General features: G+C 44.1%; 1 protein-coding gene across 1 annotated transcript in view; it reads left to right on the top strand.

Annotated features, from left to right (window-relative positions):
* The window catches only part of skila (SKI-like proto-oncogene a), a 38,341-nt gene extending 24,225 nt beyond the window's left edge, over positions 1-14,116 (top strand). The window contains exons 2-7 of the mRNA XM_036138396.1: positions 1,413-1,508; positions 1,628-1,716; positions 3,829-3,971; positions 6,174-6,577; positions 8,071-8,301; positions 9,654-14,116. Coding sequence (XP_035994289.1) covers positions 1,413-1,508; positions 1,628-1,716; positions 3,829-3,971; positions 6,174-6,577; positions 8,071-8,301; positions 9,654-9,908 — 1,218 coding nt within the window. The 3' untranslated portion in view covers positions 9,909-14,116. The remainder of the gene's footprint in view (positions 1-1,412; positions 1,509-1,627; positions 1,717-3,828; positions 3,972-6,173; positions 6,578-8,070; positions 8,302-9,653) is intronic.
* The last annotated feature ends 5,139 nt before the right edge of the window (positions 14,117-19,255 follow it).

The raw sequence follows: 19,255 nt of genomic DNA, 5'->3' as shown, positions 1-19,255 counted from the left end.
ACTTAGATGTTTGGGTGTAAAACCCGTTTAAAAACGCCCTGCGTAGGAGTGCGTTCAATAAAACAAGAGGCAGGGCTTTCTGTTTGATGGATGCTGAACCCGGTCGGAGGCTCCTGGGCAGGCGGTAAAAAAAAAAGATGGCGCTTTCCAAATTGGCCGAGAAGCGACGAAGCAGAGTTATTCTGATGTCTGGGGGGGGGAATGCGGGCAGACGCCGCAGGCTGCTGGGCTGCAGGCTGGTACAGATGAAAAGCAGCAGGATGTCGTCGTGCTTAGCTCCTGTCACGACGGCATCAGCGCGGAGGAAAACCCTCCAGCTGCTAAAAAGCAGCCGGCTTGCTTTAGCAGAGAGGGCTTTAAAAGGCTAGGGAGTCAATTATTGATGCTTTTTACAACCCCGTTTCATCTGCCACCCCCCCTCATCCTCATCCAGCTAGTCGTGCATCGGTGCGACCTGTCGAGTGAGGCCCGCCTGCCACAGACGAGCGTCCACCGTCGGTTCACGCCCCCCCCCCCGTGATGCACACAGCGGCAGAAATGCGGCGAAGTTAACCAGACAGACACGGGAGCGTCGGCGTTCAGCGGACGCATCTGCACACGCTCTGATGCACATCTGTGCTCCGACGCGAGAGGCTGACTCCAGCTGTGCAAGCGTCTGACAACGAGCCGGTCTGCCGACTGTCCTCCTTTATTTCTAACCGCGAGGCTCGGAGCGGTCAGACATTCTTGCTGTGTGAGGATTTACGTAAAAATCCTGCAGTTTCGCAGCAGAACGTTGTCTTATTGGGTATATTTGAGGTGGAAAAGCTGCAGTTATTCCTTCTGCTGCTAAATTATTACATATTGTTTCATTTATTCATAGCTATGTTGACTGATTCTTGACTGACCGCAGAATGCTTAGTTACGGTTTTGCTTAGTTTATCTTCCTCTTGTGCTTTCTGTTTTTATTTTATTTGCATTTTTGTTTATTTTTTCCATTTCACAGAAAACTAAAGGTTGTCGGTGAGGGAAAATGTGCAGAAAATATTGGCATCAAAAATTAGCATGGCTAACGTTGATGCTAACAAAGTTTTAGCGGTTTTGAAGCCAAAGCTTTAAAAAGAATCAGTATATCTTGGGGCCCCTTTCACTCTCTAGACCGACTGATGGTCCATGAGGTTCTGGAGACAGAGGGCTATTAGGACCGCATTGCTGAAAGCGGGCGTGGCCAGCTGAGCGGCAGTGCGCAGCATCAGGGGGGTTTGCTCTACTACTGCACTTCCTCTGGTGTCTCATTAAGGAATTGAAACTGTGTTCATTGAAAGTGTGAGGCGGCCATTCTGTGCCTCCCCTTCCCTGCTGCTGTTTATGGAAACACTGGATAGTATTGGTGTGTTAACCCCCCCCCCCCCCTCTCTCTTTATGTGTTTTAGAGGTCAGCAGAGGAAGAGGAGACCCAGCTGAGGAAGTCCTCGGTGGAAATTTGCTCCCCTTCAGACAAGTTATCAGACGCAGAGCCAACAAGGAAGGTCAGTTGCTGCCTAGTTTTCTTCGTAGATCAGTAAATTGGTAAAGAGGAGCTGTAAACCATAACTTCACCATATTTATGCTGGTCTTTTGTTTTTTTTTTCTCGTCCCTTTTCCACAGGGGAAACCATCGCCACCTGCCCTGGTGTTCAACCATCTCTTCACAGACATCAAGGAGGAGCCAGGACACCCCACCCTGGTCCATCCCAGGTACTGCGGCCATTTTTCTCAAGTCTAACAGTTGTTAGTCTCGCTTAGTCTGTTCTCACGTTTGTGGCGGACCTCGTGAAGCTGGAGAGTGATCTCTGCGTTAAAATCAGCCAAACTGTCGCTATGTGGATCACGGATCGAATAACGAGCAGACCTTCATGGTTTGGTGCGTTGGAGGAGGGGTGCGTTCAGAAGTTGCAGGGTTAGTGGCACTCGAGGACCGGGGTTGCAAACCTCTGATCTGGATGCTTTTTGAATCCGTCGATCAATTTATGAGTACAAAGAGGAAACATCAGACATGCTGCTTTTTTTTAAAACGCCTGCCGGTCCAGCTTTTACTTTGGCGGTCTCCTGTTGTGCATCTTTGACGCCTGTTTTGCGTGAAACCTTTTTATTTTCGTCGTTCTGGGTTTTCTCCAGAGTCCGTGTGGACGTGGCTCAGGTTTTTTCCTGCCAGCGCGGTAATCTCTCCCAGATTAAAGCCTGGAATCAAAAAGGTTTTACGGCGGCGCTGCAGACGTCACACCAACGCAAATTAAGACGTGGGGGATTAGAGCCGCGGTCACCTGCCGGCGTCACCCGATGTCACGCGTTTGGACCAGACGAGGCACGCGCCGGTCAGATCAGAGCGCTGGACATAGGTCGACACGGAGACGGAGGAGCGGGACACGCGTCCAACACAGTCCTGGTCTGCGTTCATTCAGTCACGTCTGAGGCGGAGCCGCGGCCTCATCCAGGAGGGAGAGGAGGAACGTCTTGGTTGGTGGAGTTTTAAGCAGAGCCCCGCTGAGCTGTCAGGCTTAACCCAGTTCACTGCTCCAGGCTGAGCGCTGTCTGAAGCAGGGCTGCTGGTGGGGGGGGGGAGGGGCCCGCCGCTCCTCCGCTCTCCTCCTTTTACCGCCGTACAGACGCAGCGCCGGCTTTAGAGGCTGCGCAGCATCTCCTGGCGGTGTCTCGTCTACCTGGACGTACGCGATAAGCCGTAAGGTCTGTTTAGTTTGAGATGCTGGCGGCACGCGATAAGGAACATCCATATTCCTCACGCGGCTCCCGCTGTCAGACCTGGCCCCCGGTTACTCTGAGCCAAAACGGATAGCGAGCCGAGGTCGTCCTTTTTGTTTCAGGCGTGCTCGTTGTAAAAGGGCAGCGCCGAGTCCCGGAGCCCCGCAACTCCTCAATGTTTACGGTTTTTGGCAACGACGCAGAGAGGAAACCAGAACACCAGAAACGTTGTTATGGCGTTAAACGTAAAGCGACATAAGAGCATGATGGGGAAGTGGAAGAGGGGGAAAAAGTGGTTAAAATCTGAAAAGTGTGGCATGCCCCTAAAAAAACAATTGTCTTCTGAAGTCACCTAATTAGCAGAGTCTGTAGTGATAATAATTCCAGTGAAACCTCAAGGAAAAGTCCAGATCTACCTGGCCTAAATCTAATTATCTGTGGCAAGACTTTCCATTCTGATACATATTTCTAGTTTGGCTTAAACTCTGACTTACTTAAACAAACTTTGACCTATTTAGATTATTATGTACACTGCAAAAACGGATGTAAAAATAAGTAAAATGTTCTTAAAGTTAGTGTATTTATCCTTGATTTGAGCAGGTAAATAATATTATCTGCCAATGGAATGAGTATTTTGACCCCTAAAATTAGATATTTAGACATCCTGCACTTGGAATAAGATGATGAAGGTGAATTGTTCCTATTTTAAGTGCAGAAATCTTAATCCATTGGCAAATTATCTTATTTACCTGCTCAAATCAAGGACAAAAACATTCATTTTAAAGAATATTTTACATATTTCTAGTTCCGTTTTTTGCAGTGTATAAGACTATACCATCTTTAGAGTGGCTATTATTTTAGGCCGACAACCAAATTTACCAAACTTGGTGCCGTCACGCTGATCCTCAGCAGGGACAGGGAAGCAGCTTTGTGTCGGTCAGTCCCGTTTAATGCCGGTAAAATACTCAGAGGCTCGTGGCTCCAGCGCGTCACAATGAGAAAAAGGGCTCAAAGGGCAGGAAATGTTATCGAAGGCGCTGTAAAAACAGAGGTAATCTGTCCTGGCGTGTCTGAATGGCTCATCTTTAACCCTGTCCTTCTGTTTCCCAGCTACTACCTGTACACATACGATAAGATGGTGGCCCCCAACGTTTCTCTGAGGCGGGAGGCGGAGATGAGTCCCGAGATGCTCGGCGCGCTGCTCAAACATCACTACGGCCACAGGATGCTGGGCCACGAGGAGCCACCAGTGGGTCAGTACCGACAGTTTTTGTTTTAAACCACTTCACGACTCTTTTACTCGGGGAAAGAAGTAGAACGGCTTCAGGTTTTATGTCGTTTTCTTTGGCTGAAGCATAACGAGACAGGAACCCAAAGTTTGCACTGCAAAAACGGAACTAAAAATAAGTCAAATCTTCTTGAAATTATGGCATTTGTCCTTGATTTGAGCAGGTAAATAAGATGATCTGCCAATGGAATGAGATTTTTACACTTAAAATAGGAACAACTCGTCTTCATCGTCTTATTTAGAGTGCATTATATCAAATTATCTTATTTTAGGGATCAAAATACTGGCAGATCATCTTATTTATGTGCTGAAATCAAGGACAAATGCCCTAATTTTAAGTAAATATGACTTATTTTTAGTTCAGTTTTTGCAGTGTGTGGGTTTTGCTTTTGCTTAAATGGCAAAAAATAAATGCAAAAAATAAAAAAAATGTAAAAGAAAATGCATAAAGTGATTAGAGGGCAGATTGATTCTTTCAATTTCTGGGTTCCTTAAAGAGAACGAGGGTAAAATCAAGTCTCATTTTAATGTTTTAGCCGTTCTTAATGCTCATTTAGTTATGAAGACCATTTAGTTTAGTTTTAACTGTCTTTCTCTTACACTCCTGAAAGCATAATTGACTAATATTTCATTTTGAATGCCGCATCCATGTGATATATATGCTTTAAACCCCTTCTCCAAGGTAAAAATACCACATTGTGATTAAGATTCTACTTTATTAACGTTAAATGAGTAAGTTTAAGCTCAAAGCACCCTTATGTCTTGTTCAATTAGAAGAAAAATGATTTCCAGTGTTGTGACCTAAACAAGTGTTGACCATATGTTCATAGCTGCGCGGCACAAACGCTAATTATGACGCTAATATGTCGGTGAAAACTTTTAATGCCGAGCACACTTCTTCTAATAGTTGTTAGCGAATACAAGGGGGGGGGGGGGGTGTAACACAGAAGGCTCATTAATATTCATTTAGTCCAATTTAATGGTAGCTCGTTCCCAACGCAGCCGTTTTCCCCGTGAAACCGATCCTTCGTGTTTAATTAGCCTGGTGGACACAGCCTGACGTGTGTCTACTATAAATACTTGACATTAATACAGCGCGCGGCAGCTGTTCGCGTGCAGCATAAGCAGAAACGACAGGCGTATCAGGTTCATTCAGCAGCTACTTCCAGCACCGGCGTGCCGGATGGCTCGCTGACCCCGGAGCTGCAACGCGGCCGCGGACCTTTCCCCGTCCGCGCCATGCCTTCACGTATACTTTAGGAGAAAAATAAAAGAAAAAACAGCAGGAACGGATCGCAGGAACCTTTTCCGTCTGTCGTTATTAACACACCGTCTGACTGCCAGGCTGCGTTTCTCTCTCTCTCTCTCTCTCTCTCTCTCTTTCTTCCTCCTCTCCAGCCAAGCTGTCCTCTCTCCCTCCATCCTCCACAGCTTTCTGTTTTCCTGGCAGCCGGCGACGCAGCCTCGCCGAGCCGACTCTCCGTCTGTTCCCGTACTTCTCCCCCATCCATCCATCCATCCATCCATCCATCCATCCATCCATCCATCCATCCATCCATCCATCCATCCATCCATCCATCCCTCTCCGGCTCCCTTCATCCCTCAGTCTGCTGTCAAATCCTCCTCCTCCCACTCCACTCCTCCTCCTTCCCTGCCTTTTTTTTCCACACCACTCTGGGTTTTGTCGGCTGTAAACTCTAAATGCACTGCGGCGTTTCCCTTCCCCTTCAACCAAACCGCTGCTTTCAGTAGAGGATCTAATATTAGCCTCTGTGGCTTCGCATCCTTTTCACTGATGATTTGTGCCACACATTAGCGTCCCGCCTAATGTCTCCCATGATGCACACTTCTGGAGCAAACCAGGGTTCAAAGCGACGGGGAGTCGGAGCGGCGCTCCCACACGCCGCCTCTCCTTCCTTTTTTTTTTTTTTTTTTCTGGGTCTGAGGGCAAACGCACAGAAACTGTGGGCGAGCGTTCGGTTTCCTCGGAAGAAGTGTGAGGTTTTTTTTTTCGCGAGGCTGTCGCTAAGCGCGCGCGCACGCACAGCAACACAGCCTCGCACCTCTTCTTGTCTTTCAACCACTTCCTCTGCTTTTCTTGTCATTCTTCTTCTTATTATTTAGTTTTTTTTTTTTTTAATCCTCCTCTCCTTCTTCCCTTCCCCAGATCTCCACGCGTCGCCTCCTGCCACAGCCGGCGCCGAGCAGGCCAAATCCCAGAGCGCCGCCGCCTCGGCCGCCGAGCGGGAAAGCCAAACCCAGGCAGTTTCCATGGAGACGATGATCAGCCCGTGCTGCAAGAAAGCCGCCCACATCCCCTCCCACACTCCTCCTCCTCCTCCTCCTCCTACCGCGTCTCTCCGCCGGTCTGCGCCGCTGCTGTCGGAAACGGAGCCGGCGTCTAAGGACTCGGCCGTGAGCGCCGCCCCTGCTGCTGCGGCGGCGGCGGCGGCGGCGTTTGGGGGGGCGGAGGACGACAAGGACAGGATTGTAGTGGAGATCATGCAGATGTACAGCAGGCAGCAGGAGAAGCTCAACTCCACCCTGCAGAAGCAGCTACAGCTGGAGATGGTGAGTTGCTCGATGGAAACGCAGAAAGGAGCACAAGGCGGACCAGATTAATGCCGCCATCATTTAAAAGCACCCCCCCCCCCCACACACACACACACACATTTTATGCAATAAGAAATGGTTTTCTCTATCCACCCACTGACTTCTCTTCCGTGAACTTTTACCACATTTTGAGTCCCAAACACAAAAACCTGAATGTATTTTTATTGGGATTTCATACGTTGGATCAACACCAGCTGTGGATTAAAATCCTAAAACAGGGTGCTTGCGCAAGTCTTGAAAGTCTTAATAAGTATGGAATTTTGAAACACTGTTTACCAGACCTTGAAAAGTCTTGAATTTTGTGTGAAAGTCTTAATAAAGTATGGGGAAAAAAAATGTATGGTAGAATTTTACAGTATGCTCAAAGGCATTGTGAAATGAGAAATAGGAAGGTAGGCTATAAAACTATAATTTTACTAACTGGTCACGTACTGTATTAGCCTAATGGAATCAAACACTTGTTTGATGTGAAATTCATGTACTTGTGATTTTTCATGTTTTGAAACGTTTTCATCAGTAAAAGCATAATTTACTGTGAATAATGCATTTGTTCATTGAATACTAGCCTATAAAAATTAACATTTCTAATAAAAAGTTTGTACAATCTCAACCAATGAAGTAGGCAGTAGGCACACAAGTATACAAGTACATAAAGTTAAGGTCTTGGGAAAAAAAATATCAGTTTTAAAAAAGTCTGGAATTTTAATTTGGAAAAAGAGCAAGCACCCTGTAAAAGTGTTGCATGCATTTATTTTTGGCGGGCCTTAGGGGGTCCTTGTCCTGCTGGGAGGGGGATTTCTGCCCAGAAGTCACACGTTCCCTCTGCTCTTCATCCTCGGTTGCTCCGTCTCTGGCTCAGTCCATCCGTCCATGCTCCAGTTTCGCTGGTCCCTGCTGAAGAAAAGCCCCCCCCCACAGCACTATGGTGCCGCCGCCGTGCTTCACCACAGTGCTTGTGTATTGGGGGTCCGTTCGTTTCCGTTTTTTCCCTTGTTTGCCATGTCTGGAAATCTTTTATTTTTTTTTATTGGCCAGATTTGTGGAGTAAGACTAATAATTATGGTGTCGATGGATTCTCTGCAGCTCCTCCAGAGTAACCTGGATAAATTCTCCCCATTTCTGTAACCGGTTCTTTCTTCCGTTTTGGGATGATGGACCAAACAGTGTGCGGGTTATTTTGTATTCAGCAGCTGCATTTATTTTCACGTTTCTACCTAGTTGGACTCAGCAGGCTTGTTTAGGCATAACTGAGTAAAAGTATTTTACTATAGTATTTTATTGGCAAAACGCATTTGAACAACGTCCAAATGTGAGTCATGGGTCAGAAGCCCAGTTCTGTGGTTTTTTGTCAGCTTGTGGGCAGAGTTTCTCCTCCGGGGGTCGGATCGTAGTCGTTTTCCGCCCTCACCCCTCTATCCAGGCCTCTGCTGACTCGGCTTCTGTGTGTTCAGGAGCTGGAGGCGTTGCGCGGCGGTGAGGCGGCGAGGCTACGGGAGCTGAGCGCCGAGCAGCGGGAGCTCCGCAGCGAGCTGGAGGCGGTGCACAGCGAGCAGGCCCGGCGGCTGGGCCAGGCCCGCCAGGAGCAGCTGGAGCTGGAGAGCCGCCTGGAGCAGCTCCGCCAGCAGGCCTGCGCCTGCGAGCCGGGCGCCCAGCGGCAGCAGGAGGCCCACTACACCGCGCAGGTACGGTCCCTGAACGCATCACCGGTCTAAGATTGTGTGTTTTATGGGCCATTTTTATCTTGAAAACATTCTTTAAATGTAGGCTGAACAGAAAAAAATGCAATATAGAAGTGGCAGATATTAGAAATGTTTGTGCGGGAATATTTGCACCCTGCAGCAGAATGTAAGAACAGATTCGGGGCCGCTGTTTGGGTTTCCAGGAGATTAGAGCCGGAGACAGACTGAGTTATGTTGGCTGGAGCTCAGGGCTGCAGTCTGCCGTTCAGGCTCCGCCCACCTGCCTCGCTCCCACCGGCTTTTAACCCAGTTTCTCTGCCAGTTCGTCAGAAGGCTGTGCGTGCAGAGTCCTCAGCTTAGTTTCCTCCTCTTAGCTGCTGTAGAAAGGAATGAGGAAACGCCGCGGAGCAGATATTCCTACACTCGCTTTACGACGTTTGTCTCGTGCCCGCTAAACAAGATTACCTCTCTGCCTTTTTTTCTGAGCAGTGAAATGCGAGCATTAGTGGCAAACAGGCGCGGCTGCTTCACCCTGAATATCAATGTGGCTGAAGTGCAGCTCCAAGCTGGGTTTTGGGATATAAGAGCGTTTTTATGCTAAAGCCATCTTGTGTGCAGGTTTTACCTCATTAGGTTAAACTGGTTTAGTTCATCTCTGCAGAAAGTTGAACACGGTATTAAATGTATAAGTCTTCCTCTTGAATTGCCACTCAATAGTGGTGTTCATGTTTTGGGGGCCGTTTGTTGGATCCATTATTAAGTTTGATGGTTTATTTATTTGGTTTTACTCATTTAGCATGTTTAGTTTTTAGCGTAACGCTTAGCAAGGTTTCCCTGGATCAGCTCTGAGTGCTGAGCCGCTCGCCAAATCCCGAAACATCCAATCAGGTTCATTAAACGCATCGACACTGATGCATGCTTTCTGCATGCAAACTCCATGCAGAAAGACCCCAGGCCGGGATTTGAACCCAGGACCTTCTTGCTGCGAGGCAGCAGTGCTTCATATTGGCCACTGTGTGGCGCTTTTTTTTTTTTATTATTTGGTTGCAAATTGGGATGATATTAAACTACTGAGCTTGTATTTGCTGCTGCAGGATTTGGCCAATATTTAAGTCAGAAGGTCAGATCTCAAAATACAGAGTGTCTGTGTGTAAAAGTGCAGCTTTAAATGTTTCCAATTAACAGAAATATTTAGGCGCATAATAAAAAACTAAAAATAAAAAATCTGCAGATTTAAATATGTCTAAGTGACCAACAAATCCAGCTTAAAGAAAGGTAAATGTTGTGCCAGGTTTGCTCTGACGTGTTTAATTCTAACTGGACCTCCTCGTTGAACCCCCCCCCCCCCCCCACAGTTGTCGGAGCTGCGGCAGAGGCTGGAGCAGGCCGAGGCCGATCGGCAGGAGCTGCAGGAGGAGCTCCACCGGGAGCGGGAGGCGCGGGAGAAGCTGGAGCACACCATCACTCAGCTCAAGCAGCAGATGGCTCAGTCCGGCATGATGGGAGGCAGCCCGTCTCCTCCTCTCACCCCCTCCACAGGACCCCTGAACGCCCACTCTCCTTCCTGCTCTTCCTCCATGCCTGAGGCCCCAGCGGCCGGCCTGAAGTAACTGCACCCCCCCCCCCCCTTCCACCCCCTGCTGCCCCGTCACTCGCCAACTCTAAAGATACAAACAGTTCAGCCTGAAGCTCCACAGGCTCTCCTCCTTCTACCTGTTTTATAAAAAAAATATAACATTGCAAGATTTATGTTTTTTTTTTTTTTTTTTTATTATTCCCAGTCCTCTCTTTAAACAGTATTTAAAGATTTTTGGGCATGTATGTTTGATTTAATTTATAGTTTTTACTGTACTACTAGCTGCTTTAGAGACAGGAGGTTTCATCACTATCTATCCCTGCCGCCGGGGTCGTAGTCGTCGCTGCTCCCCGGCTCCCGGAGCTACAGACCCCCCCCCTCCCCCCCCCCCCCCCCCCCCCCCCCCCCCGCTCCTCGCTGATGACACTTTATGCTACTACCTGGCACGGCCGCCGGTACCTACAGACTTTATACCCATGAAGCTCAAATCGTCACGAACCAGCGACCGGAGGAGAACCAGATGAGACCGGGTCTCTCTACATATATATATATATATAAGAATATATATTTTCTTTTGGACTCCTTATAAACACAGATAGATATAAACACGTTAAGATATTAAGTCTTTATGGAGGAAAAAAAAAAAAAAGACCTTTACTGTACAAAAACAGCCGTTTTGTCATCTTCAGATGTAGAACCTCATGAAAGTATGCCAGTATTGAAGTTGAAGTGGCTGAATGTGGACCCCCCCCCCCCCCCCCCCCCCCCCCCCCAGCTATGAAATATTCCAGCCTGGAGGGCAGATTGATTTCTTCCTCACTCGACCAGGCCGCTTCTCTTCATCCAGAGTCTAGCAGAGGAGTCGGTCTGGGCGCGGGTCTTTTACCGCTATTTAAAAAGCTGCTAAGATTTCCTGTCACACCGTCAGGTACCGTTTAGAGTAGAAGAGGCAATGATCGCCCCTCCCCGACTCGTGGCTGCACACTGACAGCCAGCTGGCTGAAAAGTAGGCCGCTACGCTTTTCTTTAAATATTTCTGGTTCCACAAAACCATGAGCGTTCATAGCCCGACTAATTAACCAGCTCTGCTGAGCTTGTTATTCACGATGAGTTACTCTGCAGACAGCAGAATGACAGGAAGGTACAATATTCTGCGCAATAAACATTAATGCCACTCTTAAGATTCATCAAGTCTTTATTCTAGATATTTCCTCAAGCCTATATATCAAAATAATATAACAATAAATGAATGTACAAGTAACGTTATAGACAGTTTGCCAATTTGTATCTAAACCTTTTGCGTCTTCGCGTCTATCTTTGTTTGTAGTTAAATAGTTTTATTAATCGCAGAGATTAATAATCAAGTAACCTCTCAAATTTCAGTGTGAAATATTTCCTAGGAACTTTGTATTGCACCCAATTTCCACCTATTTTTGTGCCGGTTGACACCCGTTTTCTCTGGCGTTTGTCAATATGGCCGACACTGCTCCCTACCCAGGGCATCACCAGCTGTGTAAAAAGGGGGGCGGTAACTCAAACGGGCAATTTCGATAAGCTAAGAACGTACGTTGCAAATTCTGTTGACGTTGGTATCAGGACAGCAATCATGAAGACGACGTAGCAACGGCTGGGAGAGCCCGTGCTTCGCTGGTCTAGTCAAAGTAAATCATAAGTTGAAGGTTCGCCCACTGGAAATGCAACAGAGTAAAACCCCCTAGTTGAAGCGAAACAACTGAGAAAGTCAAATAACCCACACGTCTTAAAGCAGACTACGGCAGAGCGGCCTCCTCTTGTTCCAGGAGAGAAATCCTGCAGCAACGAACTGAAACGACCAGAACTAACTAGTAATAATATCTTCAGCAGCCGCAGTTATTGTTGATTTTCTCATTCAAACACAAGCAGGTAGTTCATGTTTACGATTTCTTTTCTCTGCATGTGGTTGAAAACTTCCCACCTGCCGTGTTTTTTTTACACGCCGCAGCCGCAGACCGATCTCATCCCCGCCTGACAACGCATAGAGGAACCCCCCCCCCACCCACCCACCCCCCCAGCAAACGGTCCCAGCAGATGATCAAAGCTGCAGTCTGTCACTGCTCTCCGGGCTTCCTTCTCTTGCTCTGTTCTTTTTATTTTTTCTACTACATTGTTAGCAGAAGGTCCCCCCCCCCCCACTCGTCGTCTAGGAATGCGGGTCGCAGGTGAAAGCTGTCGGTTCAGTCCGTTTTCGGGTCCTTGCACTTATTCTCCTTGGCTGAACAAACGCTGCGAAGCAGGGGCCGTCCAGAACATCCAGCTCATGGCTGGCTGGGTGGCCCCAAGGAGGCCCCCCCCCCCCCTCCTCGTTTCAGGCAGCTGCTGAAATCTGGGGCCCTTCAGCCGCCCTCTGGTGGACGACCCACATCCAGATCGGCTCAGACGAGGAATCCCATCATGCCCAGGCCGAAGCGCCTTTTTTAATCGCCACTATGAAAAGATCCCTGTGAGCGTCTGTGCGAGTGCGTGCGTAAATAACTGTGTAATGGGATCGTCCTCTGTGAAAATCTGAGCTTCTTCTTTTCTTTTTTTCTTTTTTATGCATCTGCTATTAATGCAAATTGATAAGACATTCCACTGTGCTCCATCCTGTTCGATGCAGATTTTCCTACACAGCCTCCCTTTACAGAGACTGACCCGAGGGAGAGGATAAGGGTGCAGGTGGAACAAACTCTACTGTTGTTGCTTTGAAAACATTTATTAAGACGATGAAAGAAAAAAAAATATTTAACGTATTAACAAAAGATTTATATTCACTTTGTAAATATAGTAGTCATTAATATATTAACTGTTCTTATATAAATACTCTTTAAAAGGTTATATGGTTTGGACCACAGCTAAAAGGCTTCAGTGGCCAAAATGTCTTTTGCTTTCTTTTATTTAAAGATGGGAAAAAAAAGAGGGTTTTTCCAGAGTGGATGTGGGGGGAATGAAGTGCATGGTTTACTCAGACATCGATAGAAAAAAGAAAATGTATAAAAAAAATAATTATTTGCTACACAGTTTTGCTCCACTGTCAGAACCGACTCCTGTTTTTTTTTTTTTTTTTAATGGATTTTTCTCACAAAGAACAGTTTTGTTTTTTTGCTATTTTGAACTTTCTCCGTTAACCTAAATTTAAAAAAAATAATGTTCAAGAAGATCTTTTTAGAGAAAAAAGAAGAAAAAAAACAAAGAAAAATAATGTTTGCATGTTTTGCTGCCCTTATCGGTTTGTGTCGCCAAGTAAAAAAAAAAAAAAAAAAAAAAAATCTGTTTTATTGTTGGAAATGAAGAAGCAAAAACTGAAGATTTCCCTCCAGATTCCTGAAACGGCTCATCTGCATGAATTATTGAACCTGTGCAAAGTTTCTCCTCCCTAGCGGCTGATGGGGGCTGGCCAGGATATCCAAAAAATTTGGTCCAACTTAAATCAAATGTTTGTTTTTTTCTCCCCTCCCCAACTTTAAATTGCATCACCCGTCAGATGCTAAATCAGTATTACTTATTTTTAATCCTCATATTTGCTGCTGCAGCAGAAAATAAACCTGAAATGTTTATTTTTTTTTCTACTTTCAAAGTAGTTTTGCTTCTTACAAACAAGTCAGTGCCGTTTAGCTTTTATTTTTTTTCCACACTTGGGTGGAAGAATCTCCGTCTTTAAGATGGCATGCGGGCCTATTTAATATATATATTTTTTTTGGCTTCTTGCTGCAGTTCTGAGCGCTCCCGTGTGTTTTGTACAGGTGTGGATTTTGCCAAACTGATGAAAATAAAAGGGAGGCGCCGGTTCATAGTCGGGAAGGTGAAATTTACACGTTAAAGAAACCTAAATCTGTTGCTTTCCTATCAGCGCTGTGTGTGTGAGAGAGTGACCATTGCATACTATGTTGCCAATACTACAGTGTGATGAGACTTTTTTTTTTCTTTCTTGCATGAATTAGAGACACTGTTCTCCTACCTCATGTTGTGATATAAGATGTTTTTTTTAAAAAGCAGAGGACACTGCATCTCTAACTGTTGAGCATCATTATTAAATGACGTAACTGTAAATGCTTTTAGCCGATACCTCAGCTGTATCTAGTGTTGTTTTTGTTTATTTCTGGATTTTTTTTATTTTTTATCTTTTTTTTTTTTTTTTTCTTCCCTGATTTCAAATCTTGTAAATAAACCCTGTATAGACGATGAACTTGGATCAAATTCAAGTAAAGTTCTGTAGTGTCAAAACCAGCGCTGTCTTTGGTTCCCTTCATTTTCGTTGAGTTACGTTCATGGAGAAGATCTAATGTGTGGTCTTTAACGCACCGCCTTTAAAAAACAACAACAACAAAAAACACCATCTCAGACATCATGTTGGGTCAACATGATCAAATATAACATTGTACAGATATTTTTTCTCATCTTGAAAAGCGTAAGCTGGTCAGATTTGATGAGAAGATGGATGGAGCTAAATGTGGAGCAACAAGACGGTTCAGAAAGGTTCAGCTTGATCATATGTTGGAATGGCCTAGTCAAAGTCCAGACCTAAATCCACGTGTGAATCTATGGCAAGACTTGAAAAATTGATGTTCTTCTTCCAATCCGACTGAATCTATGCTACTTTTCGAAGAAGAGAAGAAGAGGAAACTGTTTTGCAATCGTGTTCTATAACGAAATTTGGCAGTGATGGTTCTAGGCGCTGCTAAAAAAAAGAAAAAGAAATGAAAATTAAAATGATCTATAACACCAATAAATAAAATACTAAAAATATGAATCTACTGAAAGGTATTAAAGTGCAAAGGTGTTATTATTCCAGCACATTACTGCACAGAATTGGCTGGATATACAAAACAGCATTGTGTGTGGTCTTGGTCTTGTGTCATGTATGCAGACGGGTATGTGTGCAGGAAGGATTGGGCAGACTTCCCTTAGTAATCTCTTCCCAGCTCTGGGGAAGAAGGTGTATTTCAGTCTGTTGTGGCGGCCTGGTGTCGCTGCCAGCCTACCAGAGGGCAGGGCTGTGAATAGAGAGAGTCATTCTGGATCTTTTTGACCCGTCAAAGAAAAGACGACTTGGGTAGATTTCATCCCACCGCTGAAGTGGCCAGCCGGTGAGCCGCCTGAACGACCCGCTGCTGCAGCTGCTTCTTCTTCTTTTCTGCTGTGGCGCAGCTGGCACTGTGCATCCGTGCGTCAGGACACTCAGTTATGCAGCCATAGAGGTTCAGGCTTCCTTCATCGTTTGAACACATCTTTGGACTATTTGTTACAAAAACCAGCAGGTAAACTTTACTCTTCTGCTGACGAGGAAGCTTTTAAACATTAGTCTATAAATGTGACATCACTAAGAGGCCAGATTCCACAAGTCAAACATCATGATACAGTTCAGTCATTTAAATTAGGTGGAGGACCTGGACATTCATTCATCCTGTTGATTTTTATCACGTTTTATTTCCCTCCTGATTTTCCCCACAGCTTGATTCTTCGCACGTTTTAATCATTCGCCATTTTAATCAGCATCCAAATCGACGGTTCTGGAGTAGTTGTTTGCTCTTTAGCAAAGCTGCAAGAAAAGAGAAAAATAATACTGCTTTAGTGTCGCTCAGGGCAGGGAAATTTGGTGCTTTAAAAAAAAAATGTTCCTTTGGGTTGTACTTGTACCTACTAGATTTCTGGCTGCGGATAATAATGTGCCTGGTTCGCTCTACTGGTCTAATGTCTTATTTCTGAGGCATATTTAATCTGCAACATAGAATCAGTCAAATGCATGAATGGATGTTCGTCATAAACGAGCCTGCATGGCGAGGGCGTGTACTGTGCCTTTAAGAGCCATTACATTTTTATTAGAGCCAGTCAGATATCATAAATACTGTCTTCTAGGCAGAATTGGCTACTTCCATTTCAGCTCTCCTTCTGCTGTTTCAAGTCCTGCCTTTTGTCTTGTGCATCCAGGCTAAAATTAACTGAAACCTCCTCTCACAGAAGCGGTCTGCAGAACTGCTGCCAAGCCCTGCGATAGCTGCAAGGGTTGACAGACTGCACATAAAACAACCTCTACAAGGAGGCTGTTGACAGTGCTGAGCCAGGCAACGTTCAGGTCCAGGTATGAGGGTAATTCCCATTGGCAGAATGAGGAGCGGGGCCAAGAAAACCAGGAAAAGTGTGGGGGGAATTATACACTGAGCTCATATATAGTGTTTTCAGCAGTGTTGTATAGTAACAAAGTATAAATACTTCACTACTTTACTTAAGTATATTTTGGAGTACTTTATACTTTCCTCGAGTATACATTTTTTTCATAACTTTCACTTTTACTTTACTATATTTTCGAACTTAATTGCATACTTTTACTCCGATACATTTTCAATATTTGGTTTAGTTACTCATTACAAAAAAGAGAGAGACGCACGTATTTTGTAGAGCACCGACCTTACTTGAAGAAGAAAAACTGAAAGCTTAGAAAAAGGTTGTATTTTCTGTCTAAACTTGGTCTAAATTTCTCTTGCACTTGGTTGTATATATTATTTTAAGTGGATTTGACCTTCAAAATTTACCAAAATGTAAAAAATGTCATTCAAACTGCATTTGCTTTGTTTTACTTTTTACTTTTTATTACATTACTTGAGTACATCTATTTTTACAGTAATTGTCATACTTAAGTTCAAGACATTTCAGAAACTTTAAGACTTTTTACTCAAGTAAAATTTCAGTTAGTGACTTGGACTTTTACCAAAGTCATATTTTGGAGAGATACCTATACTTTTACTTGACTCCGAGATTTCAGTACTTTATACAACACTGGTTTTCAGGCGTGTTGGACAGGGAAACATCGAAAAGCTGCAGGACACCGAACCTCGAGGAGCGGCACCGAAGACCCCTGGTCTATGAGGAACCACAGGAAGACATGACGGGATGACCTGTGTTGAATAGAATAGAATAGAATATTTTTTTTTTTTTTTTGACTAAAATAAGCTGCAGGAAAGAGGTGCAGCGATCACCCTTTTCTTTGGCTGATGCCGATTTCTGGGTTTCCTTGAAGTTCAGATTAGCGATCGTAGTTGAATTGGAAGACTTAGATTATCCGAAATGTATGTCCGAAAAGTACATCAGAGTACAGGTTGAAGCATTTCCAGATAAAAAGTGGTGAGAAAAAACTCCAACCAGTTTTGATGGACATATTAAAAAAGAGCAAAAAGATGCTGATCAGAGAGAATCAAAGGAAATTTGGCTGTTTTGATCCTAGCTGATTGACTGATGCCTTTCTGTGGCATCCACACAGTGGATTCACTCAGAAGGTGAAACCAACACACAAATGCAAATGTAAAAAAAACACCTTTCATTCCTAATCTACTTTTGCTACTGTTGTTTTCAGTGAATAAAGTTAATTTCTCAAAACTTAAACTCTGACATCCTGGGGGAAAGTGAATAAATGACATCTCGCTTCGTCTAATGTTAGGCTGTCAACAGCATGTTTAATCTGTGTTGTAATTCATCACGTAATTATTCAGAAAGTACATATTTCAGTGCTGTTCTTGCTCTGTTTCTTAAACTTAGTGCTTCATTTGGAACATGATATAACCAGATTACTGGTGTTTCAGGTGTTATATGCTGCTCTCCCTTGGATAGCTAAGTATATCTGAGCACATGGTGCTGAGCAGGTCACATGAAACAGACAGACTGGGAGCTGCACCCAATACTGTCTCTTTCACTGTGACATGACTGTAGGAGAAAAATCCTTTAGTTTAAAAGGTAAAAGTTTTTTTTTTTTACACCAGGCATGCACATAAATATTTTTCATGATAAGAAAAATGAAGTAATCATAACATCACAGACCAGCAATAGGGTATCTAGAGTCGAGTTTCATCAGGGTTTCTGATAATGATTATTTAAAAAAGACCTGAGTGGGACCCCAAGCCAAAACCTGGGATTGGATGGAGACCCCTAAAGAAAAACAGAAATACAGTATGCACTGCTTTGAGCCTGTTGTTTTTCTTTCCTTGCTCACCTGTGCATTTGATTGGAAAACTACATGCACACCTGATGTCAAGACAGATGGGATCCTGGCTATTACACAAAATATCATAATAATACAATAAATACCATGATAATAGAATAAAACCAAAGCCAAAAAGGTAACAAGCAGCAGGATTAACTAGGGGGGAAAATACACTCGAGAGCATGTCTACCACAGAACTGAGGAAATGAGCATTGGGGTGCAATACCTCTTTTGGCCACTGGGTGCTGGCACATTCTCGTTTAAAACGCGCAGGTCCATAAATTCTAGGTCAGCAAATTCTGCCTCTCCAAAGTGCATGGATTCAAGCAATTATGTCACAAAGTAAAATAAATAGCATCGAAATTATTATGTAAATTGTTGAGGAACCCACTCTGAGTATGTTTTGACACGTTTTGTCAAACAGGACTGACCAGACTGTTCCAGATCAAATGCATACTTGCACTTTTTTTAAACTAATAAACTCTGAACAGTATGCCAGTGAATTCAGTACCTGTATCCTGTGGCTTCCTAGCTAAGAAAAAAAATGTATAAAAGGGAACCAGCACTGAGCTGACAACAAAGCCAGGCAAAAAAAAAAAAAAAAAAAAAAAAAAAAAAAAAAACTGGCATCAAACTCGTCCTTTTCTTCCAGGACCCCAGAGAACCTTGTTCATTTTTGTGTCTAAAAATGGCCCTTGAACACAACACGAAACTTCAAAACTTCTCTCCATGAGCGAACCAACTGCACAAACTCTCAGAAATCCTGGCTGATTGTCCATAACAGAAATGTAAAATGGGAAAGTGGGTGTGGGAGAAAAAACGTAAAGTGTAGACTGAAAAAGGTCCTGATGGATTTGGGTAATTTATTAATTAAACCATTAATGTTTGATTAGTAAACAGTATTTCCTCATATTAAATATTGATTGGATCTACCTCTGCAGTGCAGGGCATTTTTACACCTGTGTGTTGGACTGATAATTAGTAACACACAAACAGGATTTCCTTACATTTTAACCTATTAAAACTGATACAGATTTTTAGATTTTACCAAATTCTTTGGAAAATTTGATTTTTCCACGTACATTTTTATTAAAATTAGTTTAAAATGGATGAAAAATACCTTTTAGAGCTTTGCACATGCCATTTAAAAAACATTTGGTGAGGAATAAATTAGGATTAATTCCACATTACTCCCTCTTTAAATGACTAGGATCAAACACAGATGCACAGGACGAGAACAGGTTAAAACCTCAAATGTGTAGTTTAATTTACTCCTGAATGTTACATTGAGGGTGAATGCCAGAATGCCATCTCAAAAGTTACATATTTCTTCCGCTACCAAATACATTTTGGTGTTAATCTTTTGTTTATTGAGCAGAAAATTTTCATTTTTT

The sequence above is a fragment of the Fundulus heteroclitus genome, chromosome 6 (genome assembly GCF_011125445.2).
Source record: "Fundulus heteroclitus isolate FHET01 chromosome 6, MU-UCD_Fhet_4.1, whole genome shotgun sequence".
NCBI lineage: Eukaryota > Metazoa > Chordata > Actinopteri > Cyprinodontiformes > Fundulidae > Fundulus > Fundulus heteroclitus.
This window is presented reverse-complemented; position numbering and strand designations above follow the sequence as displayed.